The following is a 19,916-nucleotide window of genomic DNA, read 5'->3' on the forward strand; positions in this document are numbered from 1 at the left end:
TATTTGGCCTGGCTCGCTCCTACATCCGAAGAGCTTTCCCTGAAAGTTCCCATAATACCTTCCATAATCAGAGGTTAAAGCAGTCAATAACCAAAGTTCGCATCAACCTAAAAATAGATGAAGATAAGTTAGTTTCTCCTGAGGAGAGGTTCCAATGGAGTTGCTGAAACTTACTCTTGGCATTAGCAGAGTGCCTGTTGTATGGAATTTGAAACTAATCTATAAATTGGGGAAAATCTTGAATTTGCAGCCAGTCAGATTTCCCAGGGGTTCAGAGGGTAGAAGCTACTTAAATGTTTTCAGTGGATGAAAACATTTGTGTTCAACAAACAAACTTCATGGAATATTACACAGCTTTGGATCTCCTCTTTGCTTGTGCTGGGGGCTTTTGTATGGTGCTGAATAAAACTGAATGTTGCACTTATTTCTCCTCTAATTTTACTGCTACAGAAAACTTACTTTAAAAGGTGGCAGATACTGCTGTTTCTCTAGACACTGCTGCTGAATATATTCAGGAAACTTCTCAGGGGAAAGGAACACATGATACATTTATGGGAGCAGCTTATAGTTGGTTTGCAGGCATCCTGGGTAGCGAAAGACAAGCTAGGCTATTCCAAACTTTTCTAATCTTTATGTTTCTTTATCGGATCTCCAGGTTATTATAACTCGTGTTACCAGGTTAACTACAAAAATGGATACCTCTTTATATCAGGCCACAAGGCTGAATCAGGTCATTCAGTGAACTATGGTCCTTGTAAAAAGTAAAGTAGAGGTTCCTCTTCAAAGACTTTCCTCTCCATCTCATTAGAAATAAACAGTAACCTCTCTTAGAAGCAAAATTTGTTCAAAGACCTGTGCTAACATTCTTAAGTATCTGTTAGCTGTAATAAAGAAATCAAATGTACTTTTATGTTTTTAGCTCCCACAATTTAGCCTAAATATTTGCCCCGGCATGCTTATACTGGTCCAAGCGAGCATTAGGTCGTAGCCTGTTCCTCCTTATTTGAAAGTGTTTTTACCTTTCTCAGCATTCCACAAGTTACTTCCTCCTTCCTTTGTTCTCCTCTGCCTTTGCCTCTTTTAATAAGTTGTGAGTTACTAGCCAAATGGGACAACTACAGAATGTGAGGTCCCGTTCCAGCCACTGGAAATCGGACACAGCAGTAAGGTGGACGTGTCAGGTTATAAATGACCCTGTCTCCTTTGTTTTGTGTACTCTCGTGGCAAAACTGCTGATGAGTGTACCCTTTCCGCAGAAAGTAAAAATGGCCTTGCTAAAGAAATTAAATTTATGTTCAAGTACTATTTCTTTACGGCACTGAGAAACAAGCATTTCTAACAGTCCTTAATTGTCATAATGCCCTAAATTAGATTATGACCAACTGGACTCAAATACTTTGAACTATCTTTATTGCCTGAACTTTGAATTGTTTGATTTCGATCAGTTTGCGGACACTCCTGTTAAGGTGTGTACCTCAGTTTATTGCTATTCTCCTCCTTGTGGCCATAACAGTCTCCCTGATGTGTTGTTTCCCCTCAAGAGTCTTAAATGTCTCTATGCAGCCATCCTTTGTACACCAAATGGTGTTATTACAGTTAGAATAACAACATGAAGAAAGTATAATCACTCAACTAATTTGACATTGTGACTTCCATACTGAGACAAAACAAGGTTCTGGTCAATCTCTTAAAAATGAGAGGCTGAACCAAAGCAGGAAACTGTTATTAAATTAAATTTGGCCTGAAGTTGCCTCCCTACCTAGCAAAGTATAATCATACTTAATATGTAAATAAACTGCAATGTAACTTGAGAGTATGTTCTTCTAACAAGTGGCCAAGTCTTGGCCAATCACAAAAGCGTAGCTTTGAGCCCGTTACAGGCTGCAAAAAAATCTGTCTATAAACGCTGCTTGCCCACTGTTACTGGCTGGAGCTCTCTGAACCTTTACTGGTTCAGGGTACTACCTGATTCATGGCTTCTTTGCTCAGATAAACTCTGCTAAACTTAATTTGCTTAAAGTTTTTCTTATTAACAATATTTAAACATAAAGCAAATAAATTAATAAAAATCATATATCACTAAGTTACAGTAATTATAAAGTGTTCACCTGAGTGAGAAGACTGGCCAAGTTGCTATCAAGTCTTCCACCATTTGACAAGACATTTCTTTCCTACGCTTTCTAAAAGTACGGTTATTCCACAAAGGTTGCTCTATGACCTTAAACCGTCCACATGTTCACTACACTGATAGACGTCCAATGTCAAGATGGGTAACTAAAAGTCAACTCTCCCTTTACCTTCCCTGAGCCTGATTTTTGCACTGGAACTCATGGGTCACTAGACATTTGTTTTGGGTGTTCGCAGTCTAAATTTCTTTCCCTTTTAGGGGAAACAATCACTGTTCACGGGATTAAAATAATCCCGAGTTGATTATTTGGTGACATCAACCAAGGGTGCACATTTTGGGTCCGTTACCAACACAGCCAAGCAGCACATATTTCTTCAGAGCCTAGATATGCACATGTCATCAAAGGATAGCATTTACAAAGTCAATATGACTCACTTCACTGAACAAGGGGCTAGTGGCTTTTCAGAAGAAGGGTCTGTTCTCGGACCCACACCAGAACGCCAGACGCCAGGTTCCGCTGCTCAGCACGTCTCAAGCCCAGGCTCACTCGGCGCTGCGGCTGCTGACTGCGGGGAGCCCGCGCTTGTATACCCGCTCTGCGCTGGGACCTTACGGCCCAGGCCAATGGGAGGAGCGGGCCTCAAGGCCCCGCCCCGCCGCCTGGTGACGTCACGGTGACGCCGGGGGAGCGCGGGAGGCGGGTCCGCGTAGGTCCCCACCCCAAAGGCTGTCTTTCCGCCGCTAGCCGCCACGCGCGTCTTCTCCGCCCGCGTCTCGTTACTGTTGTCCCCCGCTGCCACACCATGGCCTTCGTCACCAGACAGTTCATGCGTTCCATGTCCTCCTCGTCCACCGCCTCGGCCTCGGCCAAGAAGATAATCGTCAAGCACGTGACGGTCATCGGCGGCGGGCTGATGGGCGCCGGCATCGCCCAGGTGAGCGGCCCTCTCTGCAGCGTGCCCACGCGCTTGGCCGCCCACCCTGAGGTGGAAGCGCTGGCGCGACAGGCCGCGAGGGGCCTGCGCCAGCCCACCAGGGAGTTTTCACCCCGCCCTTTTCCCGGTGTAGTTGAAATACCTCGCTTCTGGGCCTGTGAGGGCCCAAGCCTCACTCCTCTCAAAATTCAGGGTTCTGGGCCGATCCTCAGTTTCCTCGTTTGGAAAATTCTGGCCGCTCCTAGGGCCCGCTGAAGGTTCCGCGGAGAGTGGCGGTGAATGCATTTTGGAACCGGGCCGTGCGAGAGAAGAATTATATGTGCACAAGGTTCAGGCATAACGCGTTTGCTCCTGCTCGGCTCAAATGGGAGTTTGCTGTCAAAGACGTGAACTGCGATCGATCAGTTTTAATTTTATTTTATCAGTTATTTTTGATTTTTATTCTGTAATTATGCAATCTTTGTCAAAGTAGTTTTCTCTCCTAAACGGCCTCCCGGTTCTCCCCGGTCTTTCCTTCGCTTCCTGGATTGTAAAGAATAGTAATAGTCATGACTTTTGTAACACTTGGTAAAGTCGTCTAATGGAAGATTGCTGAGGTCCTGGTTTTGACCTTTGAAACAGTGCCGGCTGTGCAGAGTTCTGAGCTTGCGATTTTGGCTGTGCAGCGAAATAAGTCTCTCTCTCTTTTTTTTTTTTTTTTTTGAGTCGGAGTCTCACTCTTTAACCCAGGCTGGAGTACAATGGCGCGATCTCGGCTCACTGCCACCTCCGCCTCCCGGGTTCAAGCGATTCTCCTGCCTCAGCCTCCCTAGTAGCTGGGATTACAGGCGCCCCGCCCGGCTGTTTTTATATTTTTAGTAGAGACAGGGTTTCACCTTGTGGGTCAGGCTGATCTCGAAGTCCTGACCTCCGGTGATTCGCCTGCCTGGCCTCCCGAAGTGCTGGGATTACAGGCGTTAGCCTCTGAGCTCAGCCGGAACAAGTCTCTTATCCATTGTACATCTTCAGGACTTTTCCGTTGTTCTGCTGAGCTGTGGTTCAGGCTCAGTTGTGCGAGTGATTGATTACCTAGTTACTGTAATGCTTGTACTTTTTTTTTTTAATTATTCCATTTCAGCTCACATAGGAGAACCATGGTTTTCGTATGCTAGCTGATTATATTCTTAGCATTTCAGTCCTTTGCAACTTGGTTTGTTGGGCGAGGCAGTTATAGTCATCTAATTTTTCTTGAGGACAGTACTACAGTGGCTACAGTCATGAGAGAGTTTACTTTTTCAATGTCTTGTTTCCAACCAAGTCCACGCTTTCGTGCTTGCTTTTTAAAAACAAAAACAAAAAAACCTTTTACTATTAGGTATTGTATATCTCAATTTTCTTCTCCTTGGCAAGTTTTTTGCAACATTTTTATTTGATTGCATTTCCTTCTAAAATCGATATCCCTGTTATGTTTTATTTATATGAGTTCTTACAGTCTCCCATTTCCTCTGAGACCATAATTTTGGACATACATTGCCATTTTTATTGTGTGGATCCCCTGACTGCTAGGTTATAGTATCCCCATAATCTATGTTGTACATGGGCTGGGAGGAGTAACTCCCTTTAACCTAAAAGTTCCACACATTTGTACTCGAAAGTTTAGTTTGAATGTGTGTGTATCCCCAGGGTCCATCAAAATCTCCCAAGGCTGTGAGAGTGAGATTTGTTGTGAGCAGGAATAAAACAATGTGTTTTTTAAAAATATTTTAACAACATCTTAGTAACAAAGTATTAGGGCCATAAGCAGCCTGCAGGAACGTTGTGGGAAATGGGTCCAGAAACTTGTGGCTGGTGTCCTTGAAGACAGCAGTGGAAAGGATTAGAAACTAAGTAGAAAGCATCACTTCAACTTTTGTAGGAAGTCAGGGTGCTTAGTTCTTTGAATGCTGCATCCATCATTGACCATAAAAGGATGTTGTGTTGCATTAAAAGGCAGAGGGGCAACACCTAAAATTACGGGTATGGTGTTGGAGCTTTCACCTGACAAAGGAGTTAGGAGAAATGATTGACATTAATGGAGAACACAGGCTTGTGCTTGTCAATCAAACTCTTAAATAGTTGGACCAGAGAGTGCCTTTTGAAACTTAAGGGAAAAAAAACTATGCCGTAGGCTGGACACATAATGGAACTGTCATTCTGAAAGGTTATAAAGACCAGAAATCTATAAAGTGGACGACCATGAGAAACAGTAGTTGCATCCTTATGTAACACAGTTTGGAAAAGCCTCAGTTACTTTAGTTGACAGCTCCAATCCTGTAAAACATTTGTGAGCAATGCTTTCCTGTGGTTTAACTGATCTGGTTGTGCACTTTACCCTATAACATGCAATTCTAGGCAGTATTGCTTCATTTTTTATGCTCCTTGACCAACAGCTTTTGGCATAGGGTAAATCTGTTTTGCCTATTGAGTGCCAGAGACGAATTAGTTGATGTGTTTTGAGTACAGATGGGCTGCAGTTCAATATAGGAAGTTGGATGGTCTGCATGCTAGCTCTGCCTCACGCTGTGTTAACATGGGGAAGTTACTTTACCTCTGTGTCTGGGTTTTCTCATCTCTAAAGTAGTACTAATACTAGTACTGGCCCCGTAGGGAGAGAATTGAATGAATTAGCATATGTCAAGCGCTTACACAGTGGTCTGGCACGTAATAAGAGTTCACAGAAAGTTAGCTGCCTTTATAATAATTATCTTCGGCCAGGCATGGTGGCTCAAGCGTGCTATCCCAGTACTTTGGGAGGCTGAGGCAGGCAGATCAGCTGAGGTCAGGAGTACAAGACCAGCCTGGCCAGTATGGTGAAACCCCGTCTCTACTAAAAATACAAAAAAATTAACCAGGCATGGTGGCATGTGCCTGTGGTCCCAGTTACTTGGGAGGCTGAGGCAGAAGAGTCACCTGAACCTGGGAGGCAGAGGTTGCAGTGAGCCAAGATTGCACCACTGCGCTCCAGCATGGGTAACAAAGCGAGACTCTGTCTCAAAAATAAATAAATAAATAAAATCGCCGTCATCTTCATTGCAGTTGTCCTTGTCCTTTTGCCCTTTCCCCTCATATCCACTTCCATCCTGATCATAGCTGCTGAGGTAGGCCTGTAATGTTTAGATGGAGAATATTGGTCATGATTCCGTGTTCCATCTTGCTTAATCTTGAATGCACATACCCGCTGATGCAGCAGTGGGTATGTTTTTTCAGGGACCTCTGAAAGGAAGGAGAGCACTTTTTACTTACCCCCCATTTTATTGTTAAACTTTAGTAAAGCCATAAAAGTACAATCACAAACCAGTATCGAGGTTATATTACTAATTTTCATTAGTTTAATTTTCTTGGACTTTCTGACGTAGTTTTAATGTTAGTCAAGGTGCAGTTCTTATAATTGTTAATAGTTTTATTTGTCATTTTAAACACGTGTTCCAATTTGTGCTCAGCAGGATGGAAAAATAAATAGATTTTGTGGGAGCCTGATGCATTTCTCAAGCAATTAAGCAATGTAAGACACGTTCAGTGCTTAATTACATTTAATCAGAGCACAGGTCATTTGTACATGTGTATTTTCCGAGAGTATCTACTTTGCCTGTCATTTCTTTTGTTAGTTTTAAATTAAAAAAAAAAAAATCCCTTAGACTGCAGGTTAATATTTAAAGTTAACTTGTTTCATGTGTTTGGTTATTATACACTTCTGACTTGGTTTTGATTACTAATTTATCTTCACTGGATACTTAGGCCAGCAAAGAAGCTTATAGGATTAAATGAGCCTTGAGTGAGGGACAAGTTGTTTTTTTGCTTTATAAGAGGAAAAAAGAAAGGAAGAAAGCTAATAGCTGTGTGCATTTCTCCAGTAATGAATCCTTTCTAAACTTTGTTTCATATATTGCATTTTCTCGTATGAGGAGCCCAGAGAGGATGCATAGCTTTCATTAGATTACTTGTGAGGAGCCGGTGGCCTCCCTGGAAATGGGGCACTTCAGATGTCCCCCTTCAGACACTTACATGCTCTCTGGTGCAACCTTCTTTTTAGTGCACTACATACACTTCTTTGAGGAAGTGAGAAAGTTTGCATCTTAAAGGGGGTTGGGGGTAGGTTCTTCTCTCCCAAAGGTTGCTTTTTTTTTTTTCCTCCTTTTTAAAAAGCAAAAAGTGCATATTTTTTTTCTAGAGAGAGCTTCTTTGACTGTTAAAAACAAAGTAAGGGCAAGGAGAGCCTGCTACGTTGCAGGCATTTTGTGTTACTCTACCATGCTTGATAAGGATTCAAATAGACCTGAAAGCTTCTCCCCAGCCACTGGGTTTGTTCTCTCATCTCTTCTCCTTGCCCCCAACTCTGCATTTTCTGATGCTGAAAAGGAGAGTGATCAGAGTTGTTTCATATCTTTTTTTTAGCTTTATTCTCTTCTTCTATGAGGACAGCTCTGTTGAGGTTTGCTTGCAAAGCAGTGCAGATGCCTAGAAGAAGTTTCAGGATCACAGGAGACAGGCATAGTTACCTGGCTGTAAGCTCTCCTTTTGACTGTTCCTTATGGAAAGAGTATTTGTACTCCCAGTTGTTACCTTCCTACTGAAGGGCATGAGATGTGTCTGTTTCTTATGAAGTTTTTCCCCCACTTCCTGAGTTGTTGCTTAATTCTTTGTTGGGCTGTTCTCTGCTCTTGGTTGAGGTAATGGGATGTAGAACCACCCTCTATTAGCATATTAGTTATTGGACTTGGGGTGAGGTTGAAGATACTGTCATTCCCAGAGGGTAGAAGAGGTAGAGCTGACAGGTAACAGAAAATAATGCTATAGGATACGTTTGGACATTTTGTAGAGCAGAAATGGCACTTCAGTCAGTCAGGTTTTGGCGTTTTCCTGCCATGTCCTGCCTCCAGCTTTAGTCACTTGCCTCTTGAGTTTCTTCTTTCTTTCCCTCTCCCTTCTTTCTTCCTCATCTGTGGTAGGCACACGCACCTCACTCGCTAGTTCTACTGGGACCACAGGAAGATAATGTGGCTGTTCTCTGTGGCTCTCTCTGTTATATTCATGATGTTATTATTTCTGGTAGTGGTATTTTAAGCGCAAAAGTACAGGCTATGAGGTCCCTGCCAGGGTTTAGATGCTAGCCTTCCTATCCTGCCTTTAGGAACCTTGGACGAATCACTTAACTCCTCTCTGCCTCTTTACTTACCTGGGAATAATGAGACTCACCTCACAGTTGTGAAAGTTAAATGAACTAATATACAAGCTCCTAGAATAGCATTAGTGTATTTGATAGTAACTGTCCGATAAATATTAGCTGCTTTCACATAGACCCTCAGACCTGATCTAGTGAAGATTTCTCTTAGATTGTCTTCACTGTCTGAAGAGATTTGATATAGGGAGTTCCAAAAATTCTAAAGATGTTAAGACTTCTTTATGTGGGTTGTTGAGAAAGATAATCTTAGTGTACTATTTACTGGTTTCTGTAGAGCTAAAACCACTCTACAAAATGTGACACTTTATTCTGTTCAAAGAATTTTGATTTCTTTAATTTCATGTGACTGTTACAGTAATCACCCCTGCAGAGATGGTTCCTGGGGTCAATGGTCGCAGGCAGAGCCGGGGCCTGAACTTGAGTTTCTCTTTTGTTCTGCTGCCTATAAATCCCCAAGGCTGAATTCAGTTCTGCCTGCACCTCTGGCATGTGCTATATTGTGGGGAGAAGTGTGGCATCCATGGCAGAGGATCCTCTGTGCCTCTCTGGAATCAGTACATCCCAGGTTGACGTCTCCTTGGCTCTGGACTCAGTTAGTCACCTGCTGGTCGTCTCCCATCAGGGTGCTGTGCTGCCATCCTTCTGCCCATCGTAGACTCAAACTCCCCTGCCAAGACCTAGTTCATTATGTTCTGTCCCTTTTACCCCTCCAGCTTTTTCCAGAGAGCTTGCTCCTCCTGTTGCTGCAGTTGTTCTTCCAGCTACATGTACTCTGAAGATGGGATCACAATCAGTGTCCTCGTACCAGAAAAGGCTCTGTAACTTTTCTGTCCAGGGAGGGCTCTTTCCTCTGCCTTCTCCTTTGCAGTTCCTAGACCAGGTGTGTTAACCTGAATTGTCATGGGAGCCTCTTAATTGGTCCTTTCAGCAAAAACTAAAAGAAAAAACCCACTCATCATGACGAACATTGTCATATTAATCTTCCTAGAGAGACCTTTGGATTTATAACTCTCCTCTACCTGGAAAGTGTCCAGCATAGCAACATCTTCCAGGGATTCTTAAATATAACGATGCTGTTGACATGACTAGTTATCTCTTTACCTTTTCAGAATTTGTAGGAGGTGAGAAGTCTGGGAGAGGTTATCTGGGTTATTATGAAACCTACACACTTAATGAATTTTTAAAAAAACTGTAACAGAATTCTAGTCTAAAAATGGGGGCACACTTTCTTTGCTTTTTAGAAATACTTTTTGAAATGTAAAATTTCAAAATTTTGAAATGTAAAATTTTAAGTCTAATAAAGGAGGCTGGCCAATTAATTTAACTGTTTCAAGAACAACCCAGGCCAGACGTGGTGGCTCACGCCTGTAATCCCATCACTTTGGGAGGCTGAGGGGAGCAGATCACTTGAAGTCAGGAAGTCGAGACTAGCCTGGCCAACATAGTGAAACCCAGTCTGTACTACAAATACAAAAATTAGTCAAGCATGGTGGCACATGCCTGTAGTCCCAGCTACTCAGGAGGCTGTGGTGGGAGAATTGCTTGAACCCGGGAGGCAGAGGATGCAGTGAGCCAAGATCACACCACTACACACCAGCCTGGCCAACAGAGCAAGATGCCTTCTCAAAAAAAGGGGGGAGTCATCCTCAGCAGAACACCTTTTGCTAATTGTTGAAGTCAGGGAAGACAACTTGTGCTGATGGCAGAGTTCAAGACGTTACACAACCAGAAACAAGCATAAACCCAGAAATGCCAGCCCTGAGAGATGCAACTGACCTATGACTTTTTTCCTCTCTGAATCAAATCACGAGAACCGTAAAAAGCAGGGCTTGCTGTCAAGGCGTGGCAGCCTCTGAAGCACAGTTGGCCTCGGGGAGCTTTGACTCAGTCTACTTATTCTGGGGATCTGAAGAAAGTCAGAAAAATGGTAGGTAGTTTGCATAACTTTGGGATTTTCCAGAGAGAGGATGAAAACGGTGGCCCTCCTTGTAATGTCTGGGCACATGGGACATCCAGTGGAACTGCTGAGGAAGGAGATGGGAGGGATACCAGTCACCGCGCCAGCTGATGTAAGTCTCATAGACTCACCACTCAAGTTGTGCTTCAGAGAAAGCTGCTTCAAGTCTTGATACATTTACAAAGATAAATAAATCCAGTGTGCTTCTGCTTGGCATGTTTACTTGGTCCTGTGGTCAGAGTACTCTGGGGCTTTGACAAGTGTGCTAAACACTTAGCCTATTTTTACAACTCTGAAGCACCCGTGTCTAAAAATACTTCCTCTCTGGCTGAGCCTGCCTTCCACCAGGCCTAGAAAAGTCATGGAGCTGAGGACATAGCCTTCATATAGCCTTCATATAATTTTATTTTTCCATTGCGGACTGCTTGTCCTCAAGGTCTTACCAGTGTGTAGGTCCCTATAACATAAAACATGAGTTCTCAGTGGGTTGATTTAAATTATGATCACTCAAGTTAAACTGTCAGGAAGAGTCCTCCTCATTTGTTGTAAAGATAACAGATATCTATGAGAGGAGAAAAATAAGGCCTTTGTTTTTTTTTTGTGGTTCACTCCTCCACTGCCTTCTCCATCCCAGAAAGTTGGCGGTAACTTGGGTGTTACTACATAACTCAGGAGAACAAATTTGACTTGTTTCTTTGCAGTTCTTTTCTAAATAAGAGCTTACGTTATCAGGAGAGGCCATCAGCTACAGCAGTGGAAAGAACCACCAAGTCTCATCTCGACTTTACCAACAAATGTGTTTATTCAGTCAACATTCCCTAAGGGCCAGCCATAGCCAGGCAGGGTCTAGGTTCTCTGCACAAAGATGAATGACATTTGGTCAGGAGCCTACAGTAGAGGAGTTCAGATTACTATAACACAGTTTGGTAGGTGCTGTGGTACACGGATGCAGAGATGTTACAGGGCACATGGGGGACATCTAGCTTGGGGCTGAGAGGATCTTGGGGAGCAGGCTTTCTATCTGGAAATGATTCTTTGTTTTGTTTTGTTTTGAGACGGAGTCTCACTCTGTCACCCAGGCTAGAGTGCAGAGGCATGATCTTGGCTCACCGCAGTGTCCACCTCACAGGTTTAAGCGATTCTTCTGCCTCAGCCTCCCGAGGAGCTGGGATTACAGGTGCACATCACCATGCCTGGCTAATTTTTGTATTTTTAGTAGAGACAGGGTTTCACCATGTTGGTCAGGCTGGTCTCTAACTCCTGACCTCATAATCTGCCTGCCTTAGCCTCCAAAGCGCTGGGATTACAGATGTGAGCCACCGCACCTGGCCGATGCTTAGGCTTGGTTAATAGGTGAAGTTGGGGAGAAGGTGAGGCCAAGAGAAGGGCTGGAGTTGAGGGACAGATGTAGGGAGCTACCAGCCTTGTGGTAGTGTTAAGACTGTCATGCGTGAGGCAACAGTGAGTGGTGTGTCTGGTGAGGAGGTGAATCGCAGTCCTTTAAGGGCCTTGCATGCCGTTTGTAGAATTTAAGCTTTATTTGGTCATAGGGAGCCATGGAAGTTTGATGGAGTAAGTGACACAGACAGAAGCACCTCACACAGAATTGCATTTCAGGTGGAACGTTATTGCCTATATGTATGACACATCTTTTTTTTTTTTTTTTTTTTGGTGAGACGGACTGTCACTCTGTCACCCAGACTGGAGTGCAGTGGCACAATCTCGGCTCACTGCAACCTCCGGGTTCGACCCTCCTGGGTTCAAGTGATTCTCCTGCCCCAGCCTCCCAAGTAGCTGCGATTACAGGCATGTGCCACCACACCTGGATAATTTTAGATTTGTTCTTGTTTCAGTTGTGGTAAAGTACACATAATATAAACTTTATCCTCTTAACCTTTTTTTTTTTTTTTTTTTGAGACAGAGTCTCATTCTGTCATCAGGCTGGAGTGCAGTGGCATGATTTTTGGCTCACTGCAACCTCTGCCTCCCGGGTTCAAGCAATTCTCATGCATCAGCCTCCTGAGTAGCTGGGATTACACGTGCCTGCCACCACACCCGGCTAATTTTACTGATTTTTAGTAGAGACAAGATTCCGCCATGTTGGACAGGCTGGTCTCCAACTCCTGACCTCAGGTGATCCACCTGCCTCGGCCTCCCAAAGTACTGGGATTACAGGTGTGAGCTACCATGGCCAACCCCTCTTAACCGTTTTTAAGGGTACAGTTCAGTGGCCTTATACATTCACATTGTTGTGTAATCATCAGCACTATCCATCTCCAGAATTCCTTTCATCTTGCAAAATTGAAACTCTGTACCCATTAAGCAACAACTCCCCGTTCTCCTGGCTCCCATCCCTTGGCAACCACTGTCCTGCTTTTTTTCTATGAATTTAACTATTCTAGTTACTTCATATATGTGGAATCATATAATGTTTGCCTTTTGTGACAGGCCTATTTCACTTAGCATAGTATCTTCATGGTTCATCCATGTTGTAGCATGTGCCAGAATCCCCTTCCTTTTTCAGCTGAGTAATATTCCATTGTATGCACAGACCACATTTTGTTTATCCATTCATCTATCAATGGACACTTGAGCTGCTTTCATTTTTTGGTTATTGTGAATAATGCTGCTTGAACATGATTGTACAAATATCTGTTCAAGTGGCTGTTTTCAATATTTTGGGGTATATGATTTTTAATGAATTGCTGTACTGTTTTCCCAGCAGCTGCACCGTTTTACAGTGCATCAGCAATACACAAGGGGTTCCTGGTTCTCCATGTTCTTGCCAACACTTGTTTTGTCCTTTTTTTTTTTTTTTTAGTAATAGTCATCCTGATGGATATGAATAGATCAGAGGTTTTTAACATTATACTGTGATGGACATTAGAGATTTCATTGATCTCCTTAATGGCTCCCAGAAGGTTGGCAAAAATTCCTTCTCTGACCTTTGTTTTACATATTGGCCTTCAATATGCATTCTTAAGGAGAAAGGTGTTCATGGCTAAAATGTTTGAGAGTCCCTCACTGAATGATTTCTGGGTTGCCTTCTCTCAAAACTGATGATCCTGATTAAACAATAAATGCTTTTGCCAGTCTCTTAAAGTAGTTGAGAAACTAGGTGTCTTAGTTTCCCTTCTGTGAGAGAGAAGAAACCTGTACTGGAGAACAGTGAGCTTGAGTGTCTGTGGCCATCTCTGATTCACACATGTGCCCCTCACAGACAGGTGCAGACACAGGGTTGGCATGACTCTGGCCTTAACGTACAGCCTCTTTGGTGAAAGGTATAAGACACATTCACATGTTGGAGTGAATTAAGCACACATCCATTGTGAAATCACAGTGCTGGGTACTGCTTAAAGAATATTTATCTTGCACTGGGCAACACATAGCAACTGCCCTCCATTTCCCCTTTTACCTAGCATCACAACCACCAGTACTAGAAAGCAGTTAATCTGCTCACCAAAATAACAGAGAGAGACTTTTGTAGCATTTTTTCCACTCGGGAATTGACTAAAGACTCTGGCTATTAGCTCCTTTTTTTTCTTACTATCCTTTTCAAACTAATAATGTGATTTCTCATAATTTTAAAGTGACTTGAAGCTTACACAAAGTTTGTCATAAAGGTTTCTAGCAACAAAAGCAGTCATGATTTCTTGAAAACTTTTTTCTAAAATAATTTACAAATTGAGGCTTATGAAAAAATAGCTCTGTCATTCAAGTGTTCATTTCATGAGTATGAAATATCTCCCTTGTGCTAGATATCTGGGCAGGTAAAAAGTAAGATGCGATTGCTGCTCTTGAGAAACCTACTGTCTAGTGGAAGAAGTACAGGTATGAACAACTAATTGTAATGAAGGCACAGACAGCCTACCTGTCATATCTGGGATTTGATCTGAAACAGATGAAAGTTTTAATAGTTTACATACCTTGCCTTAAAGTATGGTTTCTAAAGACTTATGATGTGATATGACATATAGTGTGTATATGTATCTTATGCTAAGGAAAAAGGGACATTAAAAAAGCTTATGTTAAAAAAAGATATATGTATACATTGTACTGCCTTTATGTTTATGAAATTTGTATTTACCGGAAATACTAGTTGGCCTGCAGATAGGAGTGTGCCTAACCACCCTATATTGGGATTTGTGGTAACAGTAACTTGCGAATCTGAAGTGGATGATGCAATAGCACTTTTGAAAAGGTCTCTCCGTGCTATCTTGATTTCATTATCTAAAGTTGGTATTGGCAAAGAGAAGATAAGTGTTCAGATCCCAGTTACCCTGATTTGATCATTACACATTTTAGGTAAGTATCAAAATGTCACATGTACCCCAAAAATATGTACAGCTATTACATATCAGTTTTTTAAAGAAAAAAAGGTTGGTATGGTTAGCTTTTCTATTTCAAGTGTATCATTCATCTTTCACTTCTGGGATTTCTCCTATGCTCTGGTTGGTAAATAACTTTTATTCTGAAATCAGTGAGATTCTTATGATATGAAATGGTCTATAACCAGTTAAGTTTTTATTTCTCTGTTCTGTTCTCATCCTGGGGACTGGGCTGCCATTACATAACTGAGCACCCATTGGTGGTTCACACCAGCTCCACACCCAGTTACTTTCTTTCACTATTCCTGCACAAAAGATCTGCTATATCTGTAAATCACTAGAGGCACAAAGAAGAAGTGATTGCCTCTACTAAGGGTTGGAAGAAGTTTCACTAAAGGAGATGTGGTGTCCATGTTAGATTATGAAGAGTTGAAGTCCATGAATTAGCAATGAGGGAACAGGACATGTCTGGCAGAGGAGACCACATGAGCAAGGGCACAGAGCCATGAGATAGCACAGAGGAGGGAGACGTGTGGTGTGGCTGGGGAAGACTACAAATCAGGTTACTACCGTCCTAAGCATTTGTTATTTAGCAGTTATTTATTGAACAGCTGTCGTGTTCAAGGCATGTGATAAATACTAAGGGATACAAAGACCAAATCAATTTCAGCCATTAAGGGATTTTAAATCTAGGAAACAAAAAACTCCAAGCTATTGTGATGTGCCAGGCACCACTGCAGGTTTTTGACTTGTATTAACTCATTTAACCCTCCCAACAACCCTGTTGCCCCTGTTTTATAGATGAGGAGACAGCCTGCTGAGGTTAAGGAATGTTTTCCATCTCCCCACTTGGCACACAGGCTCTGGAGTCTGGCCCTTGCCTGTCTCGGTGCTGTTTCAGGCTATTGCCCTCAGACCCCCATGTCTTCCAGGGTCAAGAAAGGCATGTGAGCAGGCAGCTTGAGCTCCCTGTCACGTGTAGACAGAATAATGTGCCTTCCCCAAAGGCAGTTATGAGAATCAGAGGGGATAATTTATGAGAAGTGCAAGCTCTCTGAGAGTAGGGGATTTTGTTATGTTCACCTTACAGGGTAGGTGTTGAGTCAATAGGCCATAGTCAGTGAAGGAATGAATGCAGTGGCATGCCTAGTGTGGTGCTGTAAGTGGTAGTTTTGGTCCATCCCTAGGGGAGCACAAGTCTTGGGCAGAGGATCAAAAGCACATACCTCTGAGAAGCCAAGTGTTTTTGTCTGTAACCTTTGATCATTCAAAGGGAAGCATTGTCTAACCTCTGCATTTTTTTTACCCTGCAAAGGCTTCCTTGCTGTCCAAGTTGTGATATACTCCAGTGTATCTACCTGGCTTTCAAGAGAAACATAGCACTTCTTGTTCTGTTTGTAGCCTCAAACCAACATGTAACCAAAAGCTGTGAATGAATAATCACTTGAAGGACTCCAGATTTTATTCAGGAGGAATAACTGGAAACCATAATCATGAACTTCCATATCTGTCATAGGAAAGAGGTTGGCCTCAGCAGCAATGAGGGATAATTCTTTCAAGAAAGGAATGAAGAAAGAAAGAAGTTAGATAGAAAAGAGATTTTTAAGGTCAAAAAAGAAAGCAGCTGAAGAATGTGTGTAGGACAGCCTTAGGAGTTACTACACTTCAAGACCTGGGTGTCTGCTGGAGGAAGGAACATGACCCTGTGGGGATGATGTTTGAGTTTTACTTTAAGAAGATGAAACAAATATCTGTTAAGGGTTGGGAGAGCTGAGCTTGGAGGCTGAAAGCCCAGCTGGTAGGCTATTGTTAAAGAGGTAAGATGCCCCTAAACTAGTGTTCAGGGTGTTATGTGGTACTAAAAGGAATGTTAAACCAAGTGATAACACTGTATTCAGTTTAAATGTTTATTTGATACTGTAACTTACCATATACACCTTTTTTTTCTTTCTTTATTGTCTGTATTGGATATTCCTAATCAAGATACTTCTTTCTTAATATTTGATCTTATGGTTGCCAAAAAGATTAGATGAAGCCATTGTTTTTCAAACTAGGGTCTTTGGGGATCTAAAACTTACCTTAAAAAAAATCTTAAAATTTACCTCTTTTTGGATGATCCTAGAATTAATATAAATGTATTCTGGATGATTTGAATGTACCAGGCATAATGAGATCTGAGATACCCATGCCCTTATGTGCATTTGTGTTCATATTATTTGTGCCAAGTGAAGCCACAGTGTCTCCTCCAAGAACATTTTGCTATGAGTTGAAGAAAGAAAAGTGGTGGGAGAATGGAGCAATTACAGGCACTTGATAATGTTGTTGTTAGGACTTCGAATGCTAAATAATGGAGCCTCACAATGGTCAGTACGATATTTATATTGTAAATGTGTGTTGTCCGGATTCTTTGGAAGAATAATTAGTTATAGGCATAATGGTAACTGTAATGAATTTTCCTCTTCCAAATATCAAAAACAGTCATATGCTCATTTAATCCAGATTTTAATATCATAATTGTCTGTTTCGAAAGAACAAACTACATAACTGTAAAGTGACGCTTCGTTAAAATTGACATTTGACCTTGGAGAACTGGTTAAATAAAATTAAATGAGATAGGATAGGCCTAGTGTCTGGCATTTGGAATGCACTCTCTATGGGAGCTGGTACTAGGGCTGGCAAACCTCAGTGGGCTCTGGTTTCAGTTGGTTGTGGAGTCTTTCAAGAAATTTCTTCTCTAGGAGATTCAGGATTTTCTCTCAGCATTGTGGCCTGGGGAGAAGAAAGGAGGATCAAAGCTCAAAGGTGGTGGTTAGTCAGCCAGGAGCAGGCAGGTGACCATCAAGGATCTGTACAGGGGATGGTACATGCAAGTGTGGCCAGAGGTCAAGGCTAGAAGAGCACTATTGCAGAGAAAGGGGCTGGAACAAACATAATCAGGGAAGCAAGTGCAGGGCTTGACCTTCAAGAAAGGAATTAAGAAGCAAGCTTTATGTAAGAGTGATGGAGCAAGACCCTGATGTGAAGAGTCCCAGGCAGGAGGCCTGGTGGGGCTTGACCTTTCCTTGAGGAATGTGTAGGAGAGGAGTCTTCCCAGTAGTATCTTCAGGATAGCGTCTGGAACTTTCAGAGAGCAACAGGAAGACTTTGGAACTCAATTGGTTTAGAGCTTCTCAGTGGTTTGAGGAGATAGATGGCAACCCAGGAGTGGCTGGTGTAGGTAGGGATAGGGATCAGGGCCAACAGGTTATTTTAGGGCAGTGCTCAGCATCTGGGGGTGTTTTTAAAAATAGGAATGACTAGGCACCACCCCAGGCTAGAGGAATTCAAATATCTATAAGTGGGGCCTGGGTTTTGGGCTTTTAAAATATTCCCAGTTGTTTCTAATCTGTGCCAGATTGGAGCACAGATCTTAGAGCAGTGGTTCTGAAACCTTAGCATCAGAATCACTTGGAAGGCTTGCTAAACTGCAGCTCACTGGGCCCTACTCAGAGTTTGATGCAGTGGGTCTGGAGTGGAGTCTGAGAATTTGCATTTCTAACAAGTCCCTGGGTGATTGTTGCTGCTGGTCCATGATCTACACTTTGAGAACCCCTGTCCTAAAACCACAAAAGGGTTAGGGTGTTCTGTGTTGCTTTTGAGTCTATAATACTGACATGGAAACTGTCATTTGTCTGGGTAGGTGGTCTTGTTTATCAAGTAATTTTTGCTATTACTGTGACTTTGATTGAAGCTGAAGGATTCTTGTTGAGGGTGTGTATTAGTTTCACTTAGTAGCCCTGGGGCCTTAGACACGTTATTTAACCTCTCTAAACGTCAGTTTTCCTTATCTATAAAATGGATTAGGGTTGTTGGATTAATCAGAAATAGTTTTGGAAAATGCAGATTATGAACCTGGCACATAGTAGATGCTCAGTACGTGGCGCCTCTTATTTTTGCTGCATTTGGCTTTTCAAACGCTTCTTTCTGAGGGGAGGTAGAGATTGACTTCTGTTGGTGTCTCAGCTCTTAGAGATCTCATAGAAGAAATAAGACAAGTGCACTCATAATTCAGAAATAAATGATGTGGCCTTCAGGTGGCCTATGGCTGCTCACCCATGCTTAAGAGTGTCTTAGCCTTTCGAACCAGTCTGGGATAAAAGTTGTGCAGTTTTTATGGTCCAAATGAGAGAAAGGAATAGCCTACCTAATATCTTGAGTCCATCTCTGTGATGGCCCATTTAGACTAACGCACCAGCAGGAGATGAACACCAACTCCATGTGGATAGATTAATCAAAGAACATTGGACCTATAATCCTGTGGATATTTTATTAGGCATCTAATATGTACCAGGCATCAGGTTTGTATGTTGTTCATACATTGATTGCTCACTGTGGGTCATGGGTAGGGCACTGGGGTTTGTAAAGATGATGAAGACTTGAGGTTGCCCTTAGAAGTTGCTGACCTTGTGTCTCTAGGGTATGACTGTAAGAAATGATGGCAAGGAACCTTGCACTTTTAGATTGGGTTGATCTCTGCACATGGGTAAAATGAAAATGTTACTATAACTTGAAATCACTTGAAGTTATGCTATAGTGGTAGTTTATTGCAACACAATAAATTGTGACCTGCATCACAGAGATTTACCATAAAATGGAAAAATTTAAGGAGAATTAAAATTTCTCTTGTTTGCCTGTATTTTCTCCTTTCAGACCTAACCATATGCACTTTGCGTTCAAGCAGGAGGGTCCTTTCTATCTATGTCTGTGAAATGTCTACACTATAAGTTTTCTTTTGTGTTTTCCTGAACTTTGTGAGATAATCAAGGAAAGAAAAGCTAAAGTAAAAAGAATTTTTTAAAAAAAGTCTGCCAGGAATAACCATTTACAACATACAATTGTTACCTTCTTACTAGACCAGGTATGCAAGTGTAGGCATTTTGGAGAGTCTGAAATTATAGAAAATGCTCCAGCCTTTAAACTGAAGTAGGGAGAAAAATTGAGCTTTCCAACCATGATGGGAAGGGAGGTCAGAGGCACCTCATTCTAACTCTCATTTGGAGTTTAGGCACAACTGATCAGCATTAACGGTAAAATAGAGACCAAAAGACTGACAGAACAGACTCTTTCTGGAAACAAGACCTAAGGTCATGCCAGGCAAGTATTAAGTCATGCCCTGCAAACCATACTCTTGTTAAACAGATTTTTAAAATTAACCTACTATAATGTGGCTTACTTTCCAACTTCTTGTATACCATCATGTGACAGCAGACTCCCTTTTCTTAGTTTAAGCATTCTTTTGTACTGACTTCAGGTCTTGAGACAAAGCTTAATTCTTTCAGCCAATTGCTAATCTGAAAATCTTTGAATCCACCTATGACTTGTAAGCTCCAGC

The 19,916-nt window shown here is 42.2% G+C and overlaps 1 protein-coding gene across 2 annotated transcripts in view; it reads left to right on the forward strand.

Annotated features, from left to right (window-relative positions):
* Positions 1–2,760: 2,760 nt before the first annotated feature.
* Positions 2,761–19,916, forward strand: part of HADH (hydroxyacyl-CoA dehydrogenase) — a 46,437-nt gene continuing 29,281 nt past the window's right edge. Inside the window, exon 1 of one of the 2 annotated variants that reach the window (XM_011945728.1) lies at positions 2,761–3,063. In XM_011945728.1, the coding sequence (XP_011801118.1) occupies positions 2,932–3,063 (132 nt within the window). In that variant the 5' untranslated portion in view covers positions 2,761–2,931. The remainder of the gene's footprint in view (positions 3,064–19,916) is intronic. The other variant, XM_011945726.1, reaches the window with a different exon arrangement.

Source organism: Colobus angolensis, unplaced genomic scaffold, assembly GCF_000951035.1.
Source record: "Colobus angolensis palliatus isolate OR3802 unplaced genomic scaffold, Cang.pa_1.0 Scaffold244, whole genome shotgun sequence".
NCBI lineage: Eukaryota > Metazoa > Chordata > Mammalia > Primates > Cercopithecidae > Colobus > Colobus angolensis.